Consider the following 27,981-nt stretch of genomic DNA (forward strand, 5'->3'; position numbering starts at 1 on the left):
TTGACGCAGCGCTCCACGGCGCCGTAGGACGACCGGATAACGGGAACCAAGAAGGGGGACAGGAGCGGAGCGCGTCAGTCCGGTATACAGAGACGAGGTGCTATTGTATAACACGGGCCTTCGCTCTTTTTCTCCAGGCTGCAGCTGTGTGGAGGAGCGGCCGCTACTGCTGCTGCTTTTCTCGTTATTGTTCTCTTTTCGGTTAGAGACGGTGCGGAGCTGCGGGGCTCGGTGTTGCGGAGGACCTGCACATGTCGGCCCGGTGAGGCACCGTGTGTTTCCCCGCCCTGATACGGTCGGAAGACGGACAGGAGGAGGCAGATAATCAGCAGCTGAGGTCATTTTTTTTTTTAATCAATAATACTATAATAAGAAGGAGGTGAGAAGAAGACGGAGGCTGAGTTAGTGGTGAACTGGATCCGTTTAAAGGGAAGGGAAGGACAACAGTGATGCAGCAGGAGAGGTGCGGGCCCACACTGATGATTTTATCACATCATCCACCGCCTGTGATTTCACTGATCGGGAGCATCATCGAGGAGAATAAGCTGTAAACTGACCTGGAGTCCGTGCGTTTTTTTTTTTGGATAAACAGAAGGTGGCTCCGTCAGTGTTTGATTACACTGATTTTATTTCCATCAGGAGCTCAGCTGAGTGTGAGTGTGTGAGCAGTTCTAGAAACACACATCCCGATTTAGGCCCATGACTTGAGTCTGTCTGTGTGTGTGACGCCAGCACAGCAGCACAGAGGCGCGCGCGCACGCGCGTGTGCGTGTTGTGTGTGTATGTGTGAGGAGACGCGCCTGCATGTCTGAGCATCATCTGGTAGCTGGACAGGCTACTCTTCCACGGGGGATGATAAACGCGCGATTTTTCCTCGTCTGTGCGTGAACGAAGACTCGGAGATGCTGCTGATGCTGCTGCCATTTCCAGTCCGCCTCTGATACAGACACCGAGGCGCGCAGCTCGGGACTGGACCTCTACAAAATATTACCTCTCCTCCGCCTCTGCACCTCTCCCCCCTTTCCTCCTCTTCCTCCCTCCCCCTTTTCCCACCACCACCCTAATTGATCATCCTCATCAATTGCTAATCCATCAGTGATTCATCAGTGAGAGCCACCCACTCCTCCATCCTACTCCTCACTTCACCTGTACACCCGCTTTCAAACGCCTCTTTACGCACTCATATACGCGCGAGGCCAGGCACGCGCCAGCGCCATCCACAGCCGTGATGGAGACGACCAAGCTGCCTCCGTCTAGTCCGTCCTCGCCGACCACCAGCTTCTCGGTGCCGTCCGCGGAGAAGGTGGACGGCTTCCCGCGCAGGTCCATGCGCAGAGCCCGGCAGAGGAGGTCCCACAGCTCGTCCCAGTTCCGCTACCAGAGCTCCCAGGTGGAGCTCACCCCGCTGCCTCTGCTCAAAGGTGAGTCTCACTGTACTGGAGAAGAGCCTTCATGTGGGTCAGTGTCATAGCATGACACTTTTAGAGTGAAACCAGGAGGTCCTGTTAGGCCATAAACTCTTAATGTAAACATAATCGAAGACTGTATATGCAAAATGGACATAGTGTTCTTTGGACATAGACCTCCATGTGGAGCCTCTAGATTTAAGGTTTGACCAATGCCACATTGTAGACATCATTTACAGAACTAACTTCCTGTTCCACTGGAGAAGACCTGAAACTTGTGATTGAGACCATTTGAAAGTTGATAACTGTTACTTCAGCCCTGGGCTTCACTTTTCAAGCCAGAAGATGTCTCATTTTATATACAGTCTATAAAGTGCACCAATTTGAACCATGGTCCACTTTTGTTACATGTCCACCTGTCATTTCTGTCCTCCTGCTATGAGGTGAAAACACCGTCTTTGATTGATTTGACTCAAAGGAGCCAGTCCAGTTTTCACAGGCCTGAATATTCTGCTGCGGTGCTCACAGACGCCGTCATTCCTGAGTAATCTACACATTTATTTGATCATTTTTGATGCATTTTGTTCAGAAACATTTCCACCCTTATTTCCCACAGTTCAAACAGATGTCCTCAGGCGTCTCGTGCAATACAAGAGAAGCAGAAATCCTTAGTCTAGTTGTGAAAAAGTCAAAAGGCATCACATACATTTTGTATTAAATTACAAATGGCTTCATTGAATTTATAGGTTTAATTATCGTATTTAGGTAATAGAGGAAAGAATACTCCTGCTATTTACAATTTCACTGCATAATGTCAATGCTGTGGTTTCACAGGTATACTCACATCTACAACAGTATTGTATGCATTCATGGTGAAATGCTGTGCTTCTGTGGAGGATTATATGCCTCACACACTTGAGGTGTGAGTGTGTCCAGAGGTTTAAGTTCAAATCCACACACGTAGTTCGAGTCACTGATCTTGGCACTGGCACCTTTAAATCCATCATCCCGTCACCAGGATTCCTCTCTCATGACGCCACCGTCACGTGTAGCGTGCGCCTACAGCGCGACACTGTGCAGACAACCATGTCACATCAACCAAAACAAAATTCTCCTTCAGAAGACAGAGCGGTACGGTCGTCCGGCATAAGATGCAGGACCTTATTTTACATAAAATGTAGTGTTGTCTGTAGTAAGTCAAGCTTCAGAACGATATTTGCTGTGTTATGGATTTAAAACAGGATTACCACTCAGGATGCCATCAAAATAATAACAACTATACAAAAGATGTTTACATTTAAGCACTGCATCTGTTAATCTGGCATAAAACAATCCTAACAAGGGGATTCAATTCAAGCCTTTGCAATTAGCTAATTGCATTGTTTCAAATTGTTATTTCCTTTTGAAAATTATTTATTATTTAACTCCATTTAGGGCTGTATATCAGTTTGCTAAATCTCCTCTGGATTCAGCTTCTCAGGTGTGAGGGTTTTCTGATGAAATATCTTAGCGATGTTGTTTTGTTTTTAAATGTTTGTGGCTCTGGAGAACAGCACAGACATCAGCTCGCTGTTGTGTGACTAACGTTACTGCAGCATTTAGACATGTCAGCATTTACCTTTGTTGTGTAACTGCCTCTTAAAGCCGCACTTTTCTCCTGTCGCATTTACCCCGAGAAGATATTCTCTCTGTGCACCTGTGGCTACATGTCAGATTTGTACAAATCAATATTTGTGTTCTTTTCCTTTTGGTTCACACAGTGAGAGAGAGAGAGAGAGAGAGAGAGGACCATCCCTTTATCCTCCTTCCCTTCTTCTCTATTTCCTGTCTATATTATCCAGCCGCACTCCTTCCTCACCTTGTCTTAACATAATGTAGATAATGTCCTAGAATACGCCTGTGACCCCTCTTTAAAAGGCAACTCTCCCTTTCATGTAGCCTGCAATCTGTTCCCATTAACCCTCGATGTTGAGAGGACCTTTCTGCTTTTAGACGTGTGCAAATACTCTTGTGTTTTCACACTTCATTTCCTCAGCTTTGACCTCCTCTCAGGTCCGGTTATTGCAGTGTGTGCGGCGCGATGATGGACAGCTTTCATTATGTCTTTACGGCACCTTCGGTTCAGATATATATATGTACTGTACGTGCGGTGGCCCTCATAGCCAGTTATCACATGGCTGCTGCCCTGCTGCAGCACTGTCTCTGGAACCCCATGAGGAACTGATAGTAAGATCCTGCAGCACTGGTGCAAGAGAAAAGCCTGATGTGGGAAAAGTCTGTACCATTCAGTATGTAGGCCAAGTGTAGACAGACTTGTGGGTGTTTTTTGCCCTCCAGGGAATCACATTGCCATTGTTAATTCGAGCTATTTCTCTTGTTAACAATGGCACATCTCTTTCGTTTTAAACCATGAGTAGCACTCCTCTCTGGTGCTCAGCTTCAGGCTGAAATATGCGGCAGACACACAGAGACATGGTGAAGGAACAGTGAAGAAGATAGAAGATGGGGGGGGGGAAGCTGCTAACAATCAAAAATTAACAACCTAACCAGGGAGACGTCCATCACTGAAGAGGCAGGCTGAGTCATAAGCAGTTAGGGAAATGTGTCACCATCTAAAACAATGTAGAAGACAATATAGAAGAGAAGGATGGCGTTACCGAAAGTAGTTCAATATGTTTGAGTCTAGAAACAAGGAAGTTTAGTGCATGCGCCGTTTACCGTGCACCAAACTACACAAGTAGTTTCTCAACTTGTTTTCAAATCTTCAGACGACTGATTTCCCCATCAGCAGTGTCCTCATTCGAACGCCACTGCTGCTGTTGTGTATCTCAGGTCTGTCATCAGTTACGTGTGAAACGGTCCCAAACCAACCTCAACACCAACAACCTCGAGTCATGTGAACAACACGACACTGAGAGGTCGTTTGTGTGGAAAACGTTTAAAGAACTTTACTTTTCTCACTAACTGGAGTCTTCTTTCACAGACCAATGTCTGATCATCATGACGTTTGAAATAGAACACATTTGTTAGGATTTGAAAAATGTATCCAGGAGGAGTAAACATGTAAATACAGAGACAACGAGGCGACTCCGCTATCCCTGTGATGCTCCAGTCAACAGTGACTGAGCTGGAACCTTGAATTGACCAATAAAAAGGCAACAGGAAGGGTCAAGGCATCCAATTAACCCACAGATGAAGGGTGAACCATAAAAGGTCCCTGTAATCCCCGTTCTGGGGTGGTTGTGTTTGGTCACAGGGCTGCAGTAAGTGTGTGTGTGTGTGTGTGTGTGTGTACAAACAAACACAGACATTTCAGCCTTTTCTGGCCGCAGTGCCTCTGGACAAATCCGCACTGTCTATGTCTATAAAAACGTACACTATACTTTATACTAAGGCTGAACAATGGAACAAGGAATTGTGAGTGCCATATGGTAATTTTTACATCCTTATTCTCATTTTCCTTTGAAAAACATATAATAAATGATTGCTGTGTGATATTTGTGCAGATCTGTAGGAAAGCTCTTCTCTGTAGTATAAGCCGTGTATAGATCGAGACAATAATTCATCTAAAATGATATTTTCACATGACAAATATTGCACCTCCTTCGATTTGAGAATAGCTGTGTTATTATTATGATTTCCATAAAATTCTGATAGGTCAATCTAATCAAAATACACATCACCTCTCATGTGAAATTTCCTACATTGCCTTTCTGTTGCGACCGCTCATCGTTATTTACCTACAAACTTGATCATTTCCTCTCTTATTTTTTTATCCCTGTCAGCACTCACTCATTTTCAAGTCCTCTCTCTAATTGTCTGTGGTAAAAAACAGGAGCTTCAATGTAAGTACTGCTGAACTCTTTTAGACACAGCCCCAAATGATTTAGTCGCTCTGAGGCACCAGGCCTTGATAAAGTCAGTGTTTCTGTGGGACCCAGGCAAAGTGAAAATATTTAATATCTGCTTTCACGCGGTTACAGAGCATTTCTGTTCTCCCTGCAGTGTCATTGTGACATTGAATGATAAGATAATTGATTGAAAACATGGGGTGCCAGTGGAGATGGTGCTGGGAGGTAATGATTCTGGAAACTAGCCCAGTATAACTCTAACTTGCAGTCATCATCTCTTTTCTGTTTCCATTAGCAGAGTTAGAAATGAATGGCAAGTAAGCAAAAAAAAAAGAAGAGGAAGTTCATTCTACTGCAGTTGGATGTGATGAGCCCGCCCCTGTACTGCTGCTGTATACACACAAACGCTCCCTCAGTTCTTCATGTATTTGCACATGAATCATGCGGCACAGAAAGAATCGTACAAAACAAGCTTGTACAAGTTGTAATGTCAGTCCGATAAAAGCGCTCAGACGAGTGCGTTGTCATTTACGATGTGTCCATTTAAGATGGACGCCAAATTCAAAATGTCCGACTTCCTGTTGCGTTGAGACCGTGGTCCCAGTTGACTTTTTTGTACGTCTTGGGCTGTTACAAGTTCCCACCAAGTTTCGTGAAATTCGGTGCAACTTAATCTTGGCTCAAAAGTGACCGTAATGACACGGAATAATAATACTAACCTGAAGGATAACAATAGGTTCCTCCCACAAATTCATGCCGTTTCGGCCCCTAGCATTTGTGCTCGGGCCCTGATAATGACATCATTAACGACAAAAATGACCATAAAAGCTTTAGAGGACAGAAGTTGCAGGTTATGTTTTGCAGAAGACGCGGAAGGAAACTATGCTTTGTTAGTGTCGGTTCTCCTCCTTGTCTTGAGTTACACTGCAGCTCTGTCTAACTGGAGAGCAGGCTGTGAGCTCAGCGCTCCTCCCCAGCTGCGAGGCTTTCCCCTGGGGGCCACAGATAAGACACCAGCCAGGCTTCCTGGTCACGGGTATCGTGCAGTTGCTGACAGACTAACTAGGCAAAGGTCACACTCATGCCTAACATCGAGTCACCAGATAAACAGACTTATGATTCATGTCCTTTTTTATCACACCAAAATAAAACATCACAGAGGTGGTATTGATCCAACTGCCTCCGACCATGCAATCAGCTCGAGATTTGACCTTGAGATTGATCGTCCTCTTTTTTTTGTGTTAAAATGCAAGAACGACTTGAATCTTATCTGGACGATGGAAAAACACATGTTAATAGAAACGCAATATACGGCAATCACAAAATGATTACCTTTGACTAACCACGAGGAATATTGATTTAACTTACACTGCGTATGAGTCATCCAGGTGCTAGTGCTCTACTGCGCACAGAAACTGGAGGAAAGAAGCTCTTCAACTGGAGTTTGTTCATGCAAACATCACAACACCATCGGCTCAGTAACATAATTGTAGAGGCATCATTATTGTAGATACATATCACCAGAATGACACTTCTGGGAGGAAGAAACAATCATTCACATCTGCTATTAATATTTGTCCGAGATAAATAGGACTGTTCACACATTCGAATGCATCCCGGATGCGTCTCCTTTGACCACACGAGATCACATCTGAACAGCAAGTCTGACTGTACCGATGTGGCCACTCTGTGTTTGCGTGTGAGTGCAAGTGAGAAGGAAAAAAGGAGTTGCTGGAGTGAGTCAGAGGCATCGGAAAACATCGAAGGGCAATCAGTGTCAATATTGTGCGCTCTCTGAGTTTGTCCTGAGGGCACATTACGTCCATGCAGCTCAGGAATCGAGTCAGACTTTTTGTGATCGGTTCTGAGAGGATGCATTCAGGGAGGTCCAAAAACTTTGGCGCTTTACCACTACATAGTACCGGCTTGCCTCGCATTGGCTTGACTCGACTCTACACGGTTTAGTTTACTATAATACTTAGTTTTAATATAGTACTTCCTCAATGTGGGCTTCATTTAACATGTGACACACACACGTTGATATCTTAGAGATTTCCTCGCTGAATTTTGGTTTTGGTTTTGATTTTGGTTTGACTCTGACCAATCAGTGCATGGCAGTGTGATGACGTCATGCACCAAAGTGCTATACAGTCTAAAATGTGTACGTAGATGAAATAGACATAACAACATGCAGTAAAACAACACAAGCATGAGGACACACACAACATAAAAGTTCCATCAATGTTGTGGTAAAAGCTAATGAAAGGTGTAATTGGGGCGTGGTCTTCATCTACGTGGAGCTCGAGGCTCTCGTGTTTTCTTTTGTTGACCGTTTGCTAAAATAAATGCAGAATGATACTTGACAAGCGTCCACTCAGCCTCGACCTTTTCTCGCTTCCACGCCGCAGCTTCAGTTATGTCATCCTCGTGTCTTCAGTTTTTCAGCAGCAGACAAAGCTAAAAACAGTTTAAAAGGTCCAGCTTGTATCTCCCACAGCTGTTTCATTCTGTCATCTGTGGTGTTGGATTTCGTCTCATCAAAAATTGATACCAAGTTGTTTATTATTATCTGCCACACAGTGGTGCAGCATCAGGCCATACTGCTGTTTTGAAAATGAATCAGTTTGGTGCGGAATCCTCGCAAACAATAAATCATTCATCGAAAGCAATTCCCGTAAAGCTCGTTTATACACATTCCCTTCGTTGTGCAAATTCACACCTCCACTTATGATCGCCATTCAACATCATAAATGAGCACACCGCGTTCCAACGGCCTTGACACTTCCATCTAAGAGATGCTCAGTCCGTATGTTTACATTAACGTGTGCAAAATCACCAGCACAGTGTTTACACCGTGTAAGTATCACATAGTCATCACAATACCAGAGCAAAATGAACCAGTACCTTCATTTTACAAAGCTCACCCAGAACAGTGTCTCGTTTTAAGCTCACCAAGAAAGAACAGAAGGTCCCCATGTCAAAACACAAAAACTATTTTTGCACGGCGAGACGCTGCAGCCGTAGATATCGAACAGAAGGGCGTGTGTGTTCTTGTGGTTGTTGTTGTTGTTGCGTGTCTGAAAATCGCATCCGACCCTCACATTTCGCTCTTTTACATGTCAATCTGAGTGTGTGTGTGTTGTCATTTTTACATTTGTCCAGCATTTGTGTTTTGTCCACACTGTATTAATGAATGTATGGCACGCTGTTTACTGTAAAACAGTCACCTTCTCTCACACAGATTGTATGTGGGAGATTGAATGACACGCGCGAGTGTGTGTGTGTGTGTGTCTGTCTGTGTGTGTGTGTGTAAGGGAGAGGCTGGCTGACTGGCACTGGTATTAGGTTACATTAGGCACAGAGTAGTTTTTGCTCCGTGACTGTCTCAGATCAATTAAGAGGGAGAGTGTGGGGTTGGGGTTAGTGATGAAAGATACAGAGTGGATGAGGAAAGAGGAAATGACTGAACATTAAGTTGACGGGTCAGGGAGGAGCAGTGGGAGGAGGAAAGACAGTGTATATATATGTATATATATATATATATATATATATATATATATATATATATATATATATATGCAGAGACAGGCGGGAGGACATAGCTGGGGAGATGTATTGAAACCACGAGCTATGCAGTAATCACACAGACAGACAACTTTCTTTCACGGAATACACACAAACGTGAGCAAATATCCTCTCACATTGTTCCGTCCTTGGATAGATATTCACTGTGTAAAATAAAATATTTTGTTCTGCGCTGATGCAGAGCTGCGGTCAACAAAGGAAGATCTAACAGTGTGGGTGTGCACCAGTGGCTGAAGACAACAAGGGAAGCGCAGCTTCCTCTGAAATATCAGTGTCAAATATGTAATGTGTTGTATTGACATTTCATTACTAAACGTGCGCTAGAACGTGTCACTAGTTCTCACTAGTAATCAGCTGTTTATCACAGATGACGGATTTTTCACTTGATTGGACAAACGCGGCAAAAACCACGGAAGCTCAGCTTCTCTGGGAGTCAATCATCATTTCTGCATGATGATTGGAGGAACTGTCTGAAAGGGCGGAGCCAGTTTTTGATTGACAGTGTTGCAGAAGCATACAGGGCGATATACAGTAACACTGTGCGTAAAAACACTATTCTAGCATTTCAGTTTTACAACTCTTTTGCCTTTCCTCGTTCCAGTTGTTTGTTTGCGGGATTGAAATGAAAGAATTTGTATAAATCTGTATAAATAACTGGGCCTGAAATGAGCTTCCCCTGTTTCAAAGACCAGCGCTGATGTGCAGCGGCGCTAAACCACTCCTGAGGGGAAATTGTAAAGGAAGATTCGCTTCAGATGGGATGAGAGATTGAAAAAAAAAAAAAAAAAGATGTTAGCAGAAGTGATTTTGTTGAACAGATCCTAATTAGCTCCGGTTGCACTGAAAATAAGAGAGGGAAAAAAATAAAAAATAAATCAGCTGGAAGGAAACGTGAGAGAATAACACTTCCTTGTTTATGACACATAGCAGCGGTGTGGTGAACAGCTGTACCTGCACGGATTATTATTCAACAAGTGAGGTGAGGGCCACAGAGCTGCTAATCAAATGTTGAGGACGTCTCCAGCTGGGATAATTGTCTCCCAGATTTGTTTACTAACTGTCTCCACTTTGTGTTACAGTCCGCGCACGCGGCAAACATCGTTTTCAATGGAGAGAATTTTAATATCTTACGTTCCTGAAAGTCATTCATTCGGAGAGAATCCAAGTGACTTCAAATTTAATTGATATTTAATTAGAAAACAATCATTTTTTTGTTGCTTTGTCGACATATAATTTACCGTCTGTTCATTATCTTCTGTTATCTTAGTGATTCACTTCATCTTCTCATTATGACTTGGAGCCGTCGTCGCGTCATCCATGCGCCCACTGGACTCTATGCCATGTTTTAAAAAGAACCTTTACATTACAGTTTTACATATTGTTATTCTCAGAAGTTCTAACTCCGCGCGTTGACATATTTTCACGCCGCTGACGTCTTAATTTGGAATAAAACTGAATAAAGTGGATCAAATTCGAATCAAATGTGAGACAAAGACATTTGTCAAAATTCTTGAAAACTACAAGACCAGAACAATCACTCGTCAACACTGAAAGTGCCGTAGTGTCGCTATGGTGTAAGATAAAAGTAATGTTAATACTGTGCTCTAAGTGTGAGTTCTGATGCAACACATTTAAAACAAATAATGGAGCATTACCATGCAGCACCATCAAAACATTAACTACTATATATTATAAATAGTTTCCAACACGTACCATGGGTTACATTTACACTTTTGACCTGGAAATGATGCAGTTGCACATCTTTTTGTTTATTTGCCAGAACCAAAATCTCAAAAGTGAGAAAATACAATAATAAAGACATACTTTTGTCCCCTTTGTTCCCTTATGATCACGTCGTTAAACATTAAGTTCACGTTGACCCCTGCAAACATCCCAGAATGTGGCAGCCTTAGTGAGTTTAGCTTTCATGTTCATTACACGGTGAGACCTTCTGCTGACAGACAGACGAGCTCATGACGTCGAGGAACGAAACAGAACATGCTCAGCCGAGAACAGCTCGGCCCTCGCCTTCTTCCCGCCCGCTCAGCAGAATAACAGACAGCAACATGCAATTTACATCTTACATGCTAACACCCGGTGCCAACTTCTGAGAATCTCCTGCTCTAATTCTTAAGCAGCGGGACGATTCGTCTCGTTCTCTCCCTGCATCATGTAAAGTGCTGTTTACGCGCCATGTCTTCTTGGATGTAGGAGCAGGCGGAGGATGCAGTCAATCACTCTGTTCCTCTGTCTAATCGTGCTGTTTATGAGCAGCGTCATGAAAAATGTGTTGCACATGTTCCCGAGGTCGTGCTGAGTATTGATTGAGCGTTATTAAGGGGATTAGATTATTTAGAGATGGACTCAGGGTTTGTCACTTAAACCCCTTAAGGTGGTATTTATATTTCCCTGGCTGTTACACGGCATGGTGCCTCACTCCTGACAGGTGCTGTAGCTCCATCTACTATTAATAACTGTGGGTTTTTTTTTTTGTATCTGCCTCCATCCCTTTCTGAGTCTTTCTCCCCTTTTCCCTCCCTCCCTCCCCACCTTCCTCTCTGCGTCACTGTATCTGTGCATTGAGCATCAGCGTGTGCTTAATGACAGCGGTGCAGAGGCGGCTTTGGATGGTAGCTAAAACAGAGGCTGTCCTCCTCTCTGACTCTCTCTCTCTCTCTCTCTCTCTCTCTGTCAAACACTCAGCCCCGAAAGAATAACTGTAATTTAAGGACTAGAGCTGCGCTTGCTCGTTAAAAAGAAGCCATGGGAGAGATGGATGGGTAGAGGAGAGGAAGGGAGCAAAAGAAGGGAGGTTCCTAGTGATGGAACGATGTGAGGGAAGCAGGAGGAGGAAGGGCATGATGTCATCTTTTAACCCTATACTGCTCCCCTCTCTTCCCTCCCGTTTCCTCCCCAGATTCTTCCTCTTCTCCTCTCCTCTCCTCTCCTCTCCTCTCCTCTCCTCTCTGTCTCTGTCCAGCAGGACTATATTTAGAGATGTGCAGCTGTGGATGTGTGCGGTCGTGTTTTGATGCAGGATGCTCGGCATTGCTCAGTTGAATGTTTCTGCTGCTTGTACGGAATTCATCCTCTCCTCTCCTCTCCTCTCCTCTCCTCTCCTCCACCCATTGTTGTTAAATTCATGTCCTCTCATTAGTCAGAACATGGCCATAAATACACACTGTACCAACCGCTGCTGTAAATACTCACTTGAGCACCAACAGGGCATTCATTTGCAGCTGAAAATAGACTCTTAAACAAACACACTATTTACACATGTCAGAGTAATGTTTAAAAAGTTTGCATCATGTGACAGAACGGCATATATTATTAGTATAAGTGCAATATTGTGTCGTTTCAAACTTCTAGGCTGATACAGTTCTTTCGACCAATTAAACATTTATTAGCAAATGACGTCAAACGACCGTGTCCACAAGGAACTGTTTTCAGTCTTGCCACTTGAGGGCAGCAGTTTTAGATGTAAACATTGAACGGCTGTGGCAGAGCTCCCCTGGTGGCCTTAAGGGAGAAATTAAGTTTTAAAATTTTAGTCTTGTCATTTTTCTATACATTAAAAATGAAGTTAGTTCATAAGTATTGTATTAAAACAGCCATGGGATTTAATGTACATGTGAAGTTTTAAACCATTCTTCTAATGGTTAAGATGTTTTGTTTCATGTCACAGCAACATGAGTAGAGCTTTTGCTTCACTCGGCTCCTCTCATCTCTTTTATTCCCTCTCTCTCTCACACACACACACACACACACACACAGTCACATTGACGTCAGACTAATGTGTACAGTCACACTTGTTATACACACTTGTTATACAGTATCTAGTTTTTACCTCTTTACAGAGATTAAATAAAACACGTTACACAAAAGCTAACCTGTGCTTAAAAAAAGTTGAAGTCATTTTTCAAAGAATGACTAAAAGGCCACAAAAGACGGAGGTGATTATTCTTTTTCTTGTATGCATTTGCACTTTAAGTTGAAGAGAATATCCAGAGTAAATGCAACGCTTCTGCTGCTTTATATTAGCTATGATTGAGAATGCATTAAATGAAGGATGTAATTGCTCTTCTTACAAGCTGCATCATCAACACGTTGTACCTCGGTGTTTGCACCTTTCTAAATGATTAAATCTGAATTATCTAGTGAAATCAAGTTTACCGTGTGCATTTAACGTTGCATTTAAAGTGATGTAGTCACAGCTTGTGTCAGCAGGTGTTTTAAATACCACTGTGCACAAGCTGTTATTAATGACTCACTTGTTTGGCTAATATTCTAATCACTGCGCTGACATGATATTAACGAGACTGGACGCTGAAGCTGAAATTCACGTCACTGCACTGTATCACTGTATGACGCACACACCGAGTGGATGTGTCTTTCATTTCTTTTATTTCTCCCACACTTGCTCTCACATGACCCACCAAGTCTTTTATTCCGTTCATCGTCTGTCCCTCTTTTCTCACCTCCTCTCTCTCGCTGTGTTCCTCCACACACTGGCTGCACAGTTTATCTCTGCCGGCGTCTCTTCACCTCCCTCTGTTCCCCCTTTTCTTTCTCAGTCCCAGCACGGCACATCTTCATACAATTACACTGCATTAAAAATGGATTAGACTTCACCTCCACGGGCCGCCTCCAGAGGGAGAACTGGTGTAAGGGATGGAGGGGGCGCAAGGGGAAAAGAAGGGGCGTAAGGAAACAGAAAAGGAAAACAGAGTGGAGAAGGACTGTAAAAAATGTATGGAAAGAGGTAGACGAGTGATGAAGACGTTAAAGCGGCCGATATCTCAACCAGCCAGAACAATCTTTTCACACTTGTTTTTCAGAGTCAGAAAAGAGTGTGAGCTCTTCCACCACACACTTGTCCAGTCACTGAGAAATGGTCGCCGTTCAAGAACAGTGTGACTGCTCAGTGGACACATATGAACGCTGGAAGTTAAAGAAGAGCCACAGAGGGACAACAACACTTGTGTCTTATGCAAAGGACAGTATTTGTCGTTTGTTGTTCTTCTCTGTGCCAAAGGCAGCAGATGGCCCCCGGTGTGTTCACAACAGGTGAAGGGGTCTGGGGCTGGAAGAGCTCCAGTCAGGCCCTCTGACCCCCCCTCCTGTGATTCCCACCTGAGGTTAAGAAGGGTCAAAATTGAATCTGTATCCTGCTTTGTGAGCTTGGATCATGCTCCTCTCACCTGCACAGTGAGTCTAGACTGTTTCCCAGCCATTGTTTCCTCTTTTCTTCTTTTCCTCTGCATTGTCTTGCTCTGTCAGAGACCGATTTTTGTACAATACAGTTTAGTGCACACTGTGTTGCACGTTGCACCCACACAGGCTACACGTGTACACAAACACAAGTCCAACTTTACTCATTTGGGAAGAAATATAGGTATTAGATCAAGCTTTTGGACCTGGTTTTCTTCGGATACTCCCACAGTCCAAAAATATGGTTATATACAGTATAAGTGGCAGTAATCAGTTCTTTCTTCTGCATGTTTGTATCATGTATCTAAATAAAGATGTACGCGTTGCCAGCCTCACGTAAAGACTCTAGATATCTGCCTGCTTCATGAATCATCTATCATCTTGTTTCCCAGAAAAACAACCAAGCATTCCCATCACGCCGCTGTCTGAGCCTGTAAATGTCTATTATGGTATTTCAACTTTTATTTTTTTCCTGCATGGTGCAGCACATGCACAGTTTTAGTAATCCACAGTCATCGGCCGCTGTATCTCTACATCTGTGTAAAGTAAGAGTTTTTAGAGGTACAGGGTTTGACTCCGATGGCCGGCAGCAGAGTGTTTTATTGTGACGAACAGGTTGGGAGAGCGAATGTGACAGGTAATAGGACTGAGATACAACACAGCCCTCAGCAGGGAGGTGTGTGTGTGTGTGTTAATGCTTTTGTATATGTGCAGGTGTGTACAAATGTGGCTATAAAGTAATAGTCTTCATAGTCTTGTTTAAATTTACTAAAATGCTGTGTTTTTTTTACCTCTGACGGCTTACCATGCAAATTATAACAAAACTACGCTGTATTGATATCTCCAGCCCCAACCTTCACTACTAAACACGCAGGACCTTTGAGGAACAACCGTCGTATTTGATGGATTCTACCTTCTTGTCTAACTCTCTCTCTGTCTCTGTGTCTTTCATGCAGACGCCCCGGTGGCAGAGTTACACGACCTGTTCTGTAAGAAGCTGCAGCAGTGCTGCGTGCTCTTTGATTTCCTGGACTGTGTTGCCGACCTGAAGGGGAAGGAGATTAAACGCGCGGCGCTCAACGAGCTGGTGGAGAGTGTGGCCACAAGCAGAGGAGTCCTCATAGAGCCTCTCTACCCAGAGGCTATAAAGATGGTAGGAGGGGAGGGGAGGAGAGGGGAGCTATGGATGAAAGAGAAATAAAGAAATACCAGGTATAACAAAAAAAAACCCCTGACCATCCGAGCACAGACAGTGACAAACAGTGGTCAAGGTGGATGAGCAAACAGATCGATAGCGAGATGGAGGGAGGGAGAAGAAACCTCGAAATGGGTTTCCACAGATGAATCAATCCCCATCATCATCATCATCGACATCAGAAATCTGTATTTGTGTTTTATTTTCGCCTCTGGTGAAGACATCAGAGGCCACGAACGAACAAAGGTAGTGGTGGTTGGGTGTGTAGGAAGGAAAGGAGAGAAAGGGTGCTAAGATACAAAACCTGCACGGATGATGAGAGGGAGAAGGGCGGACAGGAAGGATAGAGAGAAGGGAGTGGTGGAGAGTGTGGCAGCAAAGATCCCTCAGGATTTAAAGAGAAAAGAAATGGAGACGAAAGCAGAAAGAGAGAGAGAGAGAGAGAGGAGCTTATGTGAGGGAGTGACGACACTCAGAGGCTGTGAGAGAGCTGATAGGTGAGAGGGTGGATCAGTGGATGGAGAGTGGCTGAGAGGTTCAATGTTCACAAAACGTCAATTAGGTAAAAATATGATTACGTAACAATAATGCTATTTTTGTGTTGACGAGTACACTGCTGTGGACAGTTTCATTTTAAATCTGCTTTTTAGTGACGTCGCCCTGCGAGTAGCAAACCTACGGGGAGACCACACGAGACGACATGACAACAATTCCCATGATCTCACGCTGCGATGTCAACAAACTAGTGTTCTGTTATTGTTTTGGTTGAGGGCCCTTAGTTGCAGAAGTTACGTTCAGTGTCTGGTGAAGGTTTGCATCCAAGAGGCTTCTTCAGTCCAGTTGTCTACGAACCTGGATAAAAGCAGACGTTCACAGACGGGCTCATGGTTAAAGTTGCAGATGAAAGTTGTGATCGTGCACATGTCACCTGCTCTAAGATACTGCTTCAGCTGATAGATGAGACTCCATAGTAAAATAAGCAGGATTTACATGTTTGATTGTCTTACCTCCACCTTCCTCACTACCTCCTCTTCTTGGTTGTGTTTCTCCCCAGATCTCTGTAAATATCTTCAGGACTCTCCCACCCAGCGAGAATCCAGAGTTCGACCCAGAGGAAGATGAGCCAACACTGGAGGCTTCTTGGCCGCATCTGCAGGTACATCATGCACAAATCATGTTGTGATAAAACATTCTGATGATATCTATTACCCCTGTTTCATCACACCACAGTTGGTCTTGGAACAGAGACAAACGCTGTTGACTTTGGCTTTTCTTCTCCAAAACAAAAAATGGAAAACGTTGAGTTTGTTTTTACGAGAGAATGTGCCATTGAAATGTGGCTCCACTATGTTTTAGGTACTGTATAAGTGCCATTATGCATTGCAGCCTGGCTGTTTTATCAGACTCATCACTGAAGAACACTTAAACGGACCTGTGATGGGTCTCGTGTGACGTTTGGGTGCAGTGTTCAGTCACCGCTGCACCTTTAGTACAATGTGAGTCAAAGCATGAGCGTGAAATCTGCGACACGAGCGTCACATCGTAACATTTCTGGGTTCTGAAGCTTAGATGTTCTTTTTCCTGGGTCGTTGCCGCTGCTGTCGCAGTCGTCGTGAATGATTCATGCTGTGAGGAAGAATTTGAGACAAAAACACACGTTTGATGTCCTTAAATTTCTCTGTTAAATGAAAATATAGGATATGGAGTCAGTTTAAGTAGGAGTCATTTTAACACCAGATTAGATTTGAACCAGCTCCATTATCGATTTAACTCTTTTAATATTCATATAACACTAAAAGTGTTAAATACACTCTGAATTATGATTGAAATGAGCAGTTTTGTATTGAATTAACACCAAAAGAGTTAAATATAACTCTCTTCCGGAGTGTATTTGGTCCTTACTGGCACTGAATTTGATATGTAACAAATACCGTAGCATAAAAATTGCATTTTAAAGGAACTATGTGCCAGAAGCATATCATAGATATCTATTGTATATTCCAATTGCTATTTAAGACAAACTCAGACACTAAATGACATCCACACATTTGCCGTTTCTCCGCCTACCAGCTGGTATACGAGTTCTTTCTGCGTTTCCTGGAGAGCCCGGACTTCCAGCCCTCCATGGCCAAGCGCTATGTGGACCAGAAATTTGTCCTGCAGGTAATACTGTCTCCTTTTCTCTTCAAAAATAAGAAAAATGTGTTTTTACTCCTGAAGAAAGGAAGGGAAAACATAAATAAATTTAGTTATTTATCTAGATTTGGGTGCTTGCATCCAAAATGTCCTAATGCAAGTGTTATCTTTAATATTCTTTTATAAAACAGAAAACTCACTCCTAAAATAACAGCTCAGTTTTGTGTTGGAAGCAATGTGGAACATCTACGGCTAATCCTTTCCAAGATATATAGGATAATGGGAGTGTATATAGACGACTCATTTATTACACTATACCAGGGAACTGAAACAGTTCTACACGGCGATAAATACTTATTAAAGATACTTTTAGACAAGTAGCAGGAACGCTATCACGCGAAGATGGTTGCAAGTTCATACTCCAACACTGGACCCATGTGTGGTGTGGAATTGTGAAAACACCCATGACAACTTCATGTTCTAAAATTAAGAAAAAGGAATTAATGTTGCTGTTTGCTGTGATTATGAAATGCAAGTTCGTACAAGTAGGGCAAGAAAAGACTATTTGATTAGATTAATGTGGGGTTTGGAGCCTAGTGGTGTGGACAGAGAATAAAATGCAGTCTCATGTGCACACATACTGTATTTGTGTCTGTAATTATCTAATCTGTGTGTGTGTGTGTGTGTGTGTAGCTCCTGGAGCTGTTTGACAGCGAGGACCCCAGGGAGCGGGAGTACCTAAAGACCATCCTGCACCGCGTCTATGGAAAACTACTGGGTCTCCGAGCTTACATCCGCAAACAGATCAACAACATCTTCCTCAGGTACGCGCTGCTGAGTACAGGACTGATACTGGAAGTACTGCTGAGTACTACTTGCTTAGCCGTTAGTTCAAAGAGAAGCTGCCTCAATGTCATTTTCAGGTTTCTGTAAAATCCACAGCTTTAAACCCGTGGTTATAGAAGGTTATGGTTGAGTGGATCTATAAGGCATAAGAATTAATGATAACGGCGTGTAGTTCCTGTTCTTATGCAGAGAGCGGCATCATTATGTCATCAGATTATTTACAACAATGAACAAAGACAACGCTGTGTAGTACAAGTTGGGATTTTTATATATTTCAATTTAGTGGTTTAGGGATTTTTGTTCACGTCTTGTTCCAGCGGCAGGGAATTCTGTTTTTCACTTCTGTATGCTGAAGTATCAGGACATTATTGAACATGGAGATAACAAGCGGTGTCTTTTTATTAAGTAGCTTTTAACTAACTGCTGCTTCAGAATGTACACTGCTTTCAATTAATGTTCATCAATGGGGATGAATTAAATTACTGATCAATCTTTGCACGTTTGTGCCATTTCAGGTTCATATATGAAACTGAGCACTTCAATGGAGTCGCAGAGCTGCTGGAAATCCTCGGCAGGTTTGTGTTCACACACACACACGCACACACACACGCACACACACATGTGTTATGGTCTGGTGAATGCATTAAACGACAGATACAGTGGCTCGTGTTCATGACACAGCCAGTGAGCCCAGTGAAAAGAACAACAAACAACATCAAACAGCACAAAAACGGTGACAAAGCATAAACACAGGGTATTATTTGAATTCATCACCTAAGTGAGAACTGCAGGATGAGCTTGTGAAGGTGGAGATGCGTCTGTGAGGAAGGAGAGACTGAAACAAGGTTAAAGATTTTCACAAGCAACAGAAATAGCCTGTGATCACATGCCAGCTCTGTAGGCGTTAAAAACGTAGGATTATTTACTGTGTTTGTGTATTTTCTTTGTTTGTATGTATGTATTGTAGTGGTGTCTGTTGAGCTTTGCCCATAAATTGATGAATGGTCACTTTACGTGAGTTAAGCCGATGGTTGACACGGTGATGGTTCACAGCAAAAGGAAAAACGTGAGTTTATTCATATCGCAGCTCTGATTAGATAATTACCAACTTCCCTAAACACTTAGCAACACATTATGACTTTTAATATGTGGCGTAGTTGGTACACTCACATTTATTTTAATTAACGGTCCAATGAGCAGCAGTATACATAAATGGAATAATACTACCCCTAAGTGTGTTTGTCCAAGTGTATAATCACTTTTAACCTCTTACGCTCCTTTCGCCATACAATTAGCATTTTATATGTACTTGATTACAGTAGTTCTACATACAGTAAAACATGCAGAGGCATGTCTATATGTTAACTCATGATGCTAAAGTGAGAGTGATGTGACGCCATTGTTGTCGACAAAGGGGGGAACAAACCTCGCCTGGGAGCTCAGTTTGGGTCGTGTAGTGTTTGAGCTCGACGTTAAGTAGCTCGCGCCTTTGTTGGGATATTTGCATAATGTGATTTAATTGGCCGAGGTTTTGGAACGCTGAACATTGCTCAGCTGACCCACAATGCAGTTCAACGCTGACAGAAAGTTCTTTATTATCAGATGCTCCTGTAATCTTTTCATAGCACGGACGTCTGCAAAGCAACAATACTACAGTACAACACGACAGAGCAAATTAGACTCTAATAACAATAATAATAATAATAATAATAATAATAATAACAGCCTTAAATCAGCTACTGTGGTTAAACATCCGAAATAATATGTCTGGATCAAAAAGTGCATGACGACATTAGACAATTACAGGTTAATGGAGACAAGGGGGAGAGGGAGGAGGATGAGCAAGTGAACATTCAATGAGTCAGAAGAGGAGAGAGAGAGGTTTGTATTCATGTTGGTGGTAACAGAGGTATTTATAGCTCCTCCCACACGTGTAGAGAGAGAGAGAGATGGGCGAGGGGGGGGGTGCATAACACAGGAAGAGGATATTTATCTGAAACATTTTTATGTAGACGGACAGACAGTTTTTATAGGTGACAGACAAATATAGATAAATATAAACCTGGCTCTTTATCTCTATTCTTTTATATAGTATATTATTGGAAACATTTTTATGTGTTCACTTGTGTACATACATTTATCAGCTTCAACATAAGAGTATTTATACAGAAGGATGACGACGATGATCCTCGTCATAAACAGATTGAATGGTCCCCGTTTTGTCTCGAACACACCGTGCTGTCCAGTTCACATATGGAACTGGTTTCACTGCTCTTTTTTCATTACATTTAATAATAAATATTGAAATCAACACATTGCACCTTCAACAACATTCATTCTCTGTTTTGTATTTTCTTCATTAAATATGTGGGATTTTATTTTAGCGGGCTTGATATTTGAAATGTGATGAGCATTTATTTTCTTTCTGTTTTGGACACATTTTAACACAACGGTGTCCCCCACTGTCCCCCACTGTCCTCTTGTCTCTTCTGCAGCATCATAAATGGCTTCGCTCTGCCTCTCAAGGCTGAACATAAGCAGTTCCTGGTTCGGGTTCTCATCCCGCTACACACAGCAAAGTCCCTTTCCATCTTCCATGCACAGGTCAGTGACTCGTCTTAATTAAAACTGAAAAACGCAGACTGTGTAATTCTCCTGATTGAAACACACATTGCTATTCTAGATTCCAGTCCTCCACCTCTCATAGTATGTTTGTTAGCAGTAATTTAATCATCATCATCATCATCATCATCATCATCATCCTGTCCAACGTGTGACGTGTGGTTTGAAAATAACTGGAAGCATACAATATGAAAGAAGTGGTAGTTTCATGTTTCTGCAGTGCACCACATACACCACTAGGAGGCAGAGTTGAGTCAAATATGACTCGTAGAAAGAGGCACGTCAGTGTTTGAGTTTGTGTGTTTGATGTGTGTGTGAACTTGTATTTGTTACCTTCTCAGGACACTTTGTGACTCAGACTGAACTTGTCAGGACCAAAATCCTGGTCCTAATGAGGCAGAACCTCATTTCTGAGGAGCGGTCAAGATTAGGGCTAATACTTTGTCTAGGCTCTCTAAATGAATGGAGAGTGCAGTGTGTGTGTGTGTGTGTGTGTGTGTGGGGCAGTGTGAGCATCACTGTGCCCTACATTTCTCCTCCACATCTCTCTCCCTGTGGTTCACACACATGCATTATTCATACACACACACACACACACACACACACACACACACACTCAGTGTGACAGGGTCATGGTGGACAGCAGTGTCGTTCTCCGTACACGCGGCTGTGCAGCAGTGACCCACTTCTACACCTAAATATCAACTATCGTATCACACGCTCACCTTTTATCACAACCTCGGAGGTTTTGCTGTATAACAAATGTAAATGTAGCCTGTGCAAAGTTTTACTGTTTCCATCCGAATGTGGTAAGAGCTTTGCAGCTACGACACGCAGGGAGCATTAAAAACTACGATCACTATGCTCTAAGCAAACTAAAAAGATGTCACTTCATGTATTTATCTTAGAAGATAAGCTCAGCAGCTTACTTGTTAGAATCTACTCATTCATTGCATACACACAGATATGACATCTTTAAATTCCTGTTCAAATAAATAATGAACATCCACGTTTGCTCTGTACTTGACCACGTAATAGCGACTTCTTTAAGGTGCAGATCAGAGGCAAACGTTAAAACTCTCTTGAATGACTTTATCCCTAAATATAGAACCTAATCCGATGTGTCACCATGATAAATCAATATTAGCTTAAATCTTAGCAGGGGGAAAAAAAAGACACAATCCATAATCCTAAACCTAACGACGACCCTCTGCAGCCACAAAGCTCCCCCTGACAAGTGGATCCAACGGCGTATTTGCCCTGAGCAATCTCTCTAATGCCTCATGAAGCCTTTAAATAGTTTGAGTACCTTTATTTTAATCCTCATCTTTTTCCTGTATTACTTTTTATTCAAGTTTGACATCCCTGCTGTCAGCGGCGCCTTCTCACAGCCCCGCTGTGGTGTTGTAGTGGTGTGGTGAGAACAAAGGACAGGAAAGTTGGGGATGGAGTCAGAAGAACAGATTAAACAGATTAAAAGGATCAAGAATGATTAAAAGGAGGAAACAACTGCAAAAACTGTCCTAAAACTATAATAAAATCTGCAAACACACAGTGTCTGTACCTGCAAAACTCAACAATCTAGTGCTCTAGTGTCTAAAAACCTTTCTCTGTGTTTATTACTGAAATAAACCAGCATGAAAAAAACAAAAAAGCACAGAGGAGAAAAGACAGAGGCAGAGACAAAAGGTCTAAACTCTATCTCACATTGCCCTTAAGGGACTTTGTGTGTGTGTGTGTGTGTGTGTGTGTGACATCACTTCTTCCGTAAACACACGCACACACAGTCTCCGTCGCCACGGTGCCCTCTCGCCACGGCAACGGGCCGTGACTGAAGGGGGCAACCGCAAAACACACACGCACGCTCACGAGCGCACGCGGCACACGACATTCACAGAATAATGGGATATGATTGCAGATCATATAAAAGAAAAAAGCTCATGTAGAATGACACACACACACACACACACACACATGCACACACTCTCTCTCTCTCTCTTCCTCTCTCCCATCGGAAAACTTGTCTTTCCAATCTCTAGCAGTGTTTAATCCCAGGTGGATAACTGCTAAGATCCTCTTGTCATCTTGACAGCTGTGTGTGTGTGTGTGTGTGTGTGTGCGTGTGTTCGTGTGTGCGCGTACACTAACCTCATCCTCTCTGTTCTTACAGCTGGCCTACTGTGTGGTGCAGTTTATGGAGAAAGATGCAACAGTCACTGAATATGTAAGGATACGTTCACGTCGCGTTGTCAAGACCACGCACTTACGACACAATCACATTAACCTCACAGATCCAGCTAAAGTGTCGGTGCTTATTTTTAATATCGTTTTTGGCCAAATGGTTCAGCTGATGTCATAGTTTCCATAAAAGTTTTTTAAAGCTGCACTGAGGAATATTTCATAGGAACCCCGGGTCAAATTATCATGATGTCGAAATATGATGGAACTTCCTCAGCTCTTTTAGGAGCTGCACACTGTGGAGCGTTTAACAGTCTGACAGAATGGTGGTGGAGACCAAAGCAGAGGATAAAGCTAGGATAAAGAACTACGAAGCTCATTTGAGTCCTTTCAAACACTGTGTAACAAATGTTTTTCTCCCAAAAAGACAAAAAAAACAGCCCAAACATGACTCAGCACACGATATATTTTAAATTTCTGTCTGTCCGATATCCCGTCCTGTGACTTTGACCAGCTTCAGACCGATTTAATTACATTTAACCTTTATTTAACCAGATAAAAGACCCGTTGAGATCGATTCCTCCTTCACAAGGCCGATACTGACTGATACTGATACCTCCATCCCTAGTAAATAAGTACTGGATTTATGCTCATTAGACAAAAACATGTCTCCAAATGAGTCAGAAAAATAATCTAATAATCAGTTCTTTCTACAAAGCCTCGGGTTACATGGAAGAAATGAATTTGTAAAATAGACTTAAACAGTAAAAGGAAGCGAAAGGTTAAACTGTGTTGTCTAGACTTAAGATACACAGTATGTATAATAACCTGTTGCATGTTTTAAGTCATAGAAATGTAAGTTGAACTTATACTGTAAGAAAAAATTCACTAATATAAGTATAGAATGAAAGTTAACAACACGTCTTAATACACTACGAGTTAATGGAGATGGTAGAAATGGACGTTTGCCAGTTTCCCCCGCTGAGCTAATGGCGGCAGCATTTATACTCGTGTTTCATGGTTTTTGTCTGTAGATCATCAGAGGGCTGCTCAAGTACTGGCCAAAAACCTGCACACAGAAAGAGGTGAGACAGATGATGACATTCAATCATCTTAAAGCTTCTTAAAGACACTTTTTTCTTGTATTTATGTATAAAGCATGTGTGTTGTTATGGTGTGTGTGTGTGTTTTTTAAGGTGATGTTCCTGGGGGAGATTGAGGAGATCCTGGATGTCATTGAGCCGTCACAGTTCATCAGGATCCAGGAGCCGCTCTTCAAACAAATCGCAGCCTGCATCTCCAGCCCTCACTTCCAGGTCAGCACAGTTCTATGCTCCCGTCGTCTGCAGTCACAGCCTGCTGGGATGTCCAGTGTGTTCTGTAATACTGGAAAATGATCACTAAAAGCTACAGTCTTTCCAGAAGTAAACAAAACAATACAGTGACCTAATTCCCACCGGATTTGTCACTATAGAAAAGCTACGTTCAACACATAGAACTTTATGTTCTCTATCTTGTGCATAGATACAGAACTCGTGCACAGACAGATACCGTGATGTGTCGCTGTGCAGTATATCGATTATCACAGAATGTGGACCATGTATTGTATCGTGAGGTACCCAGTGTTTCCTTAAAAACACGATTCACCAACATTTCCAGGACTTAAATGTGTGTGTGTGTGTGTGTGTGGTTGTTTCAGGTAGCGGAGCGGGCTCTTTACTTCTGGAACAACGAGTACATCCTCAGTCTGATAGAGGAGAACTGTCAAGTCATCCTGCCGCTGGTCTTCGCCACGCTCTACAGAGTCTCTAAGGAGCACTGGAACCAGTCAGTGGCACAGAAACAACACAAATGCACAAACACACAACTCATAACTCCAAGGCGTAGCTTTTGTTTTCAGCTTTCCGGTCAGTTCGGGCGCAGCCTCCCGCTCTATCGCCACGGCGATGGAAAGTTAAGTGAGAAGTGTTTGTTTGACGGGGAGCTTCAGTCAGGATAAAAGCAGCAGCACCGTCCCTTATCTCACTCAGCAGCTGCGCTGAAACGCCTCCAATCACTGGAACCAGTGAGGACGTTTCAAAGAATGCCAAGTTTTGTTTTTTTTGATTGACCTGTTAAAGCGAGGGGGGAAAAAAAGATCGCAGTCATCCTCAGTCGTTAGCTTTGAAGACGGTTCATCTCTCATCTAAGAGGCTTCCTCAGTTCTGTGCTGTGTGTACGAGTTTAGGAAAGCAGCGAGCACACATTTCACACACGTTGCCTTTTGCACTTCAATTCATTCCTGCTGCTCATTTGAATGAAAGGAGCATTTAAAACTGTAAATAGAAGCAGCTCTCAGTATAGCCGTGTTAGGGTTAGTGTCTTAGTACACAAGGGACAACTGCAAACAGGTCCAAGTTTGACTGAAAACACCCTTAATTCAATTCATTATTTTGCAGTTTCAGTCAATCTTGTATGAAGAGATCATATTAACTCGAGCCAGAATACTTTATTTCCTTTAAATATTCAACTTTAAAGCCTATTTTAAATTAATTAAACCAAGTCATTAGCGTTTGTTTCATGGTTCCATGCATGTGCATGTATCAGAAGCTGAAGATAACAAATGATCAATATTATATTCACATCACTTGCTAATACTCTTCCTCTACCTGCTCACTCACAATCCCGTGGGACAGACGATGAACCCGATTAATTCCTTGTTTATGTCCGCCCCTGCAGGACCATCGTGTCTCTGATCTACAACGTGCTGAAGACCTTCATGGAGATGAACAGCAAGCTGTTTGATGACCTCACTGCCTCCTACAAAGTGGAGAAACAGAAGTGAGTGTGACTCGCGCTCCTTGTGTCCGTGTGACCGCGACACGAGGCTCTGAAGTCATGTTTTCAACCCTATTTGTTCAGTTCAACATCGCAAATATGCGTCACTTTGCTCATCTCTTCAGCAAGGATGTGATTGTGGCGTTAGCTCCTTAAACTCAGATAGGAGGTACTTCTGTTTTTGAGGGAAATTGCTCGTCCTTTCTAAAAACTGAAATATTAATAACATAAAGACTGAAGACGGAGCAAACCTCTGGTGGGGTTTATTCAGCATGAATCCACCTGTTGAAAGGGGGGATTTACCCACTTTACCCAGCAACAATGTAAGGTTTCCTACAAAACTTCAAACTTCAAATCATTGTCACCAGTAAGAGAGATCAGTGAAAGGGGGAGAAATACAAATGTGTTGGATGCACTATAAGTCTCTCCTCTTCCTTCAGGGAGATGAAGCGAGACAAGGAGCGCACGGAGCTGTGGCGAGGCCTGGAGGAGTACCAGGAGCGCCGGATGCAGATGCTCACCGAGGCCGCCAGGAACCAACGCAACCTCCAGGAGCGAGGAGGAGAGAGAGGGGACCCGCCGTCACCTTCGTCCCCACAGACGGCTCACTCCGACCTGCCCGAGCCCAAACACAGCGGGGCCTCCTCTGCAGCTGGGGAGAGCGCCACCTAGGTGCTACTCTTTAACATTCGGTTAACACAGGGGTTTAGGGGACAGGGAGAAGACATGACATTGATGGTGTAAGTGTTGGGAGAAAGGGAAAGGTACAAAAAACATCCTCCGTTGTTGTGTTGTCGTTTTTTTTGTTGTTTTTTTTGCCTTGCGTCATCGGGAACGTAGCTTTTTACGCTTTTTTGATCCAAGGTAAAAAAAAAAACAAAACAAACAAACACACAAATGTACCTTTTTCCTGACAGAGTTGTGTGAAACTGGTTCACTTTGAGCTGTACACACATTATTATGTGTCAGATCAGAAGATGAATACTGTCCACTAGTGCAGACTATCGTTTTAAGTAACAGCTGGTTTATTAAACTGCAGGTCAGTACCTAAAAAACCGGGAGCTGGCCTGTCCTCAAACCCGCCTTTCAACGACACTGTCTACGTTTCCAACGCGTGTCCAAATCTGTTGTCACTCAACATTTAACCAACCCGAGTCTGTGCTGTGGCTCTGTATTTACCTTTTGGTCACAGGTGCTTATTTCATGCGTGGATAGCACAACACATAAATAAACAAAAGAAGCAATTTCACACAAGAGGTCCCAAAACTATCGCTGCACAGACCAGACACACACACACACACACACACACACACACACACACATGCCAATGCACGTATTTGCTGTAAATATGAGAAGATGGAGCTACAGAAAGTTTATCCAGGTTAAACTCTTCTCACACAACATTAACTGATGACCAAGTATTTCATACACACACACACACACACACTCACAGCTGGTTCTGGCACTATCTCCGCTCCCATTCTGTCAGGTTCCACAGAAGAACGAGTCTAAAGTCCCTCAAGGTTAAATAACCACAGATGAAGATGATGATGATAATGATATAAAGTACAATAATGTTCCTTCTTCTTACTTGTTACTCTACTACTACTACTCTACTCTACTCTTAAGTACTACTGATGATGATGATAATGTTTTTATATATATATATATATAAATATACATATGTCTCTGGATATTTCTGTAGTGTATTATGGGAGAAACACTAGTGTAGCAGAAACCACGAAGGGGAAGGTCGGCTTGAATTCTGAGCTCGCGTCACACGTTCACCGTACGAGGCCATAACGTGAGCGGCGGAATTCAGCGGGAGTTCCCCTGGAACAGACCTTCGAGAGGGGAAGAGTGAACTGGATGCGCGGTGGCTGTTTTTCTTTTATTTTGAGAAATAGTTTTGCGATGGCGGTGTGGTGGGGCGGCCTTTAAACAAAAAAAAAATTCCAGAAACATTCCACCTTTAAAGGTCATCACTATGTTATTTATTTATTTATTTATCTACTTGTTTTTAAGAATGCAACGTGCGTGTCAATCCAAGCTTAAAACATGCATTGAATGCATTTCCCCCCGTTTGACACAAGAAATTAAATTTGAATCTTTCTTTGTTTATATTTGGTAGCTA

At 42.9% G+C, this 27,981-nt stretch overlaps 1 protein-coding gene across 1 annotated transcript; it reads left to right on the top strand.

The window, feature by feature from the left end:
* On the top strand, positions 1–27,968 carry ppp2r5b (protein phosphatase 2, regulatory subunit B', beta). Its single transcript, XM_044021245.1, has 13 exons — positions 1–1,421; positions 15,010–15,206; positions 16,303–16,404; positions 17,319–17,411; positions 18,078–18,208; positions 18,746–18,805; positions 20,726–20,834; positions 23,023–23,076; positions 24,065–24,115; positions 24,227–24,346; positions 24,730–24,857; positions 25,749–25,850; positions 26,288–27,968. Exons 1-13 carry the CDS (start codon positions 1,229–1,231, stop codon positions 26,517–26,519), a joined length of 1,572 nt encoding a protein of 523 aa, XP_043877180.1. The 5' UTR covers positions 1–1,228; the 3' UTR covers positions 26,520–27,968.
* The last annotated feature ends 13 nt before the right edge of the window (positions 27,969–27,981 follow it).

The sequence above is a fragment of the Solea senegalensis genome, linkage group LG3 (genome assembly GCF_019176455.1).
Source record: "Solea senegalensis isolate Sse05_10M linkage group LG3, IFAPA_SoseM_1, whole genome shotgun sequence".
Lineage (NCBI taxonomy): Eukaryota > Metazoa > Chordata > Actinopteri > Pleuronectiformes > Soleidae > Solea > Solea senegalensis.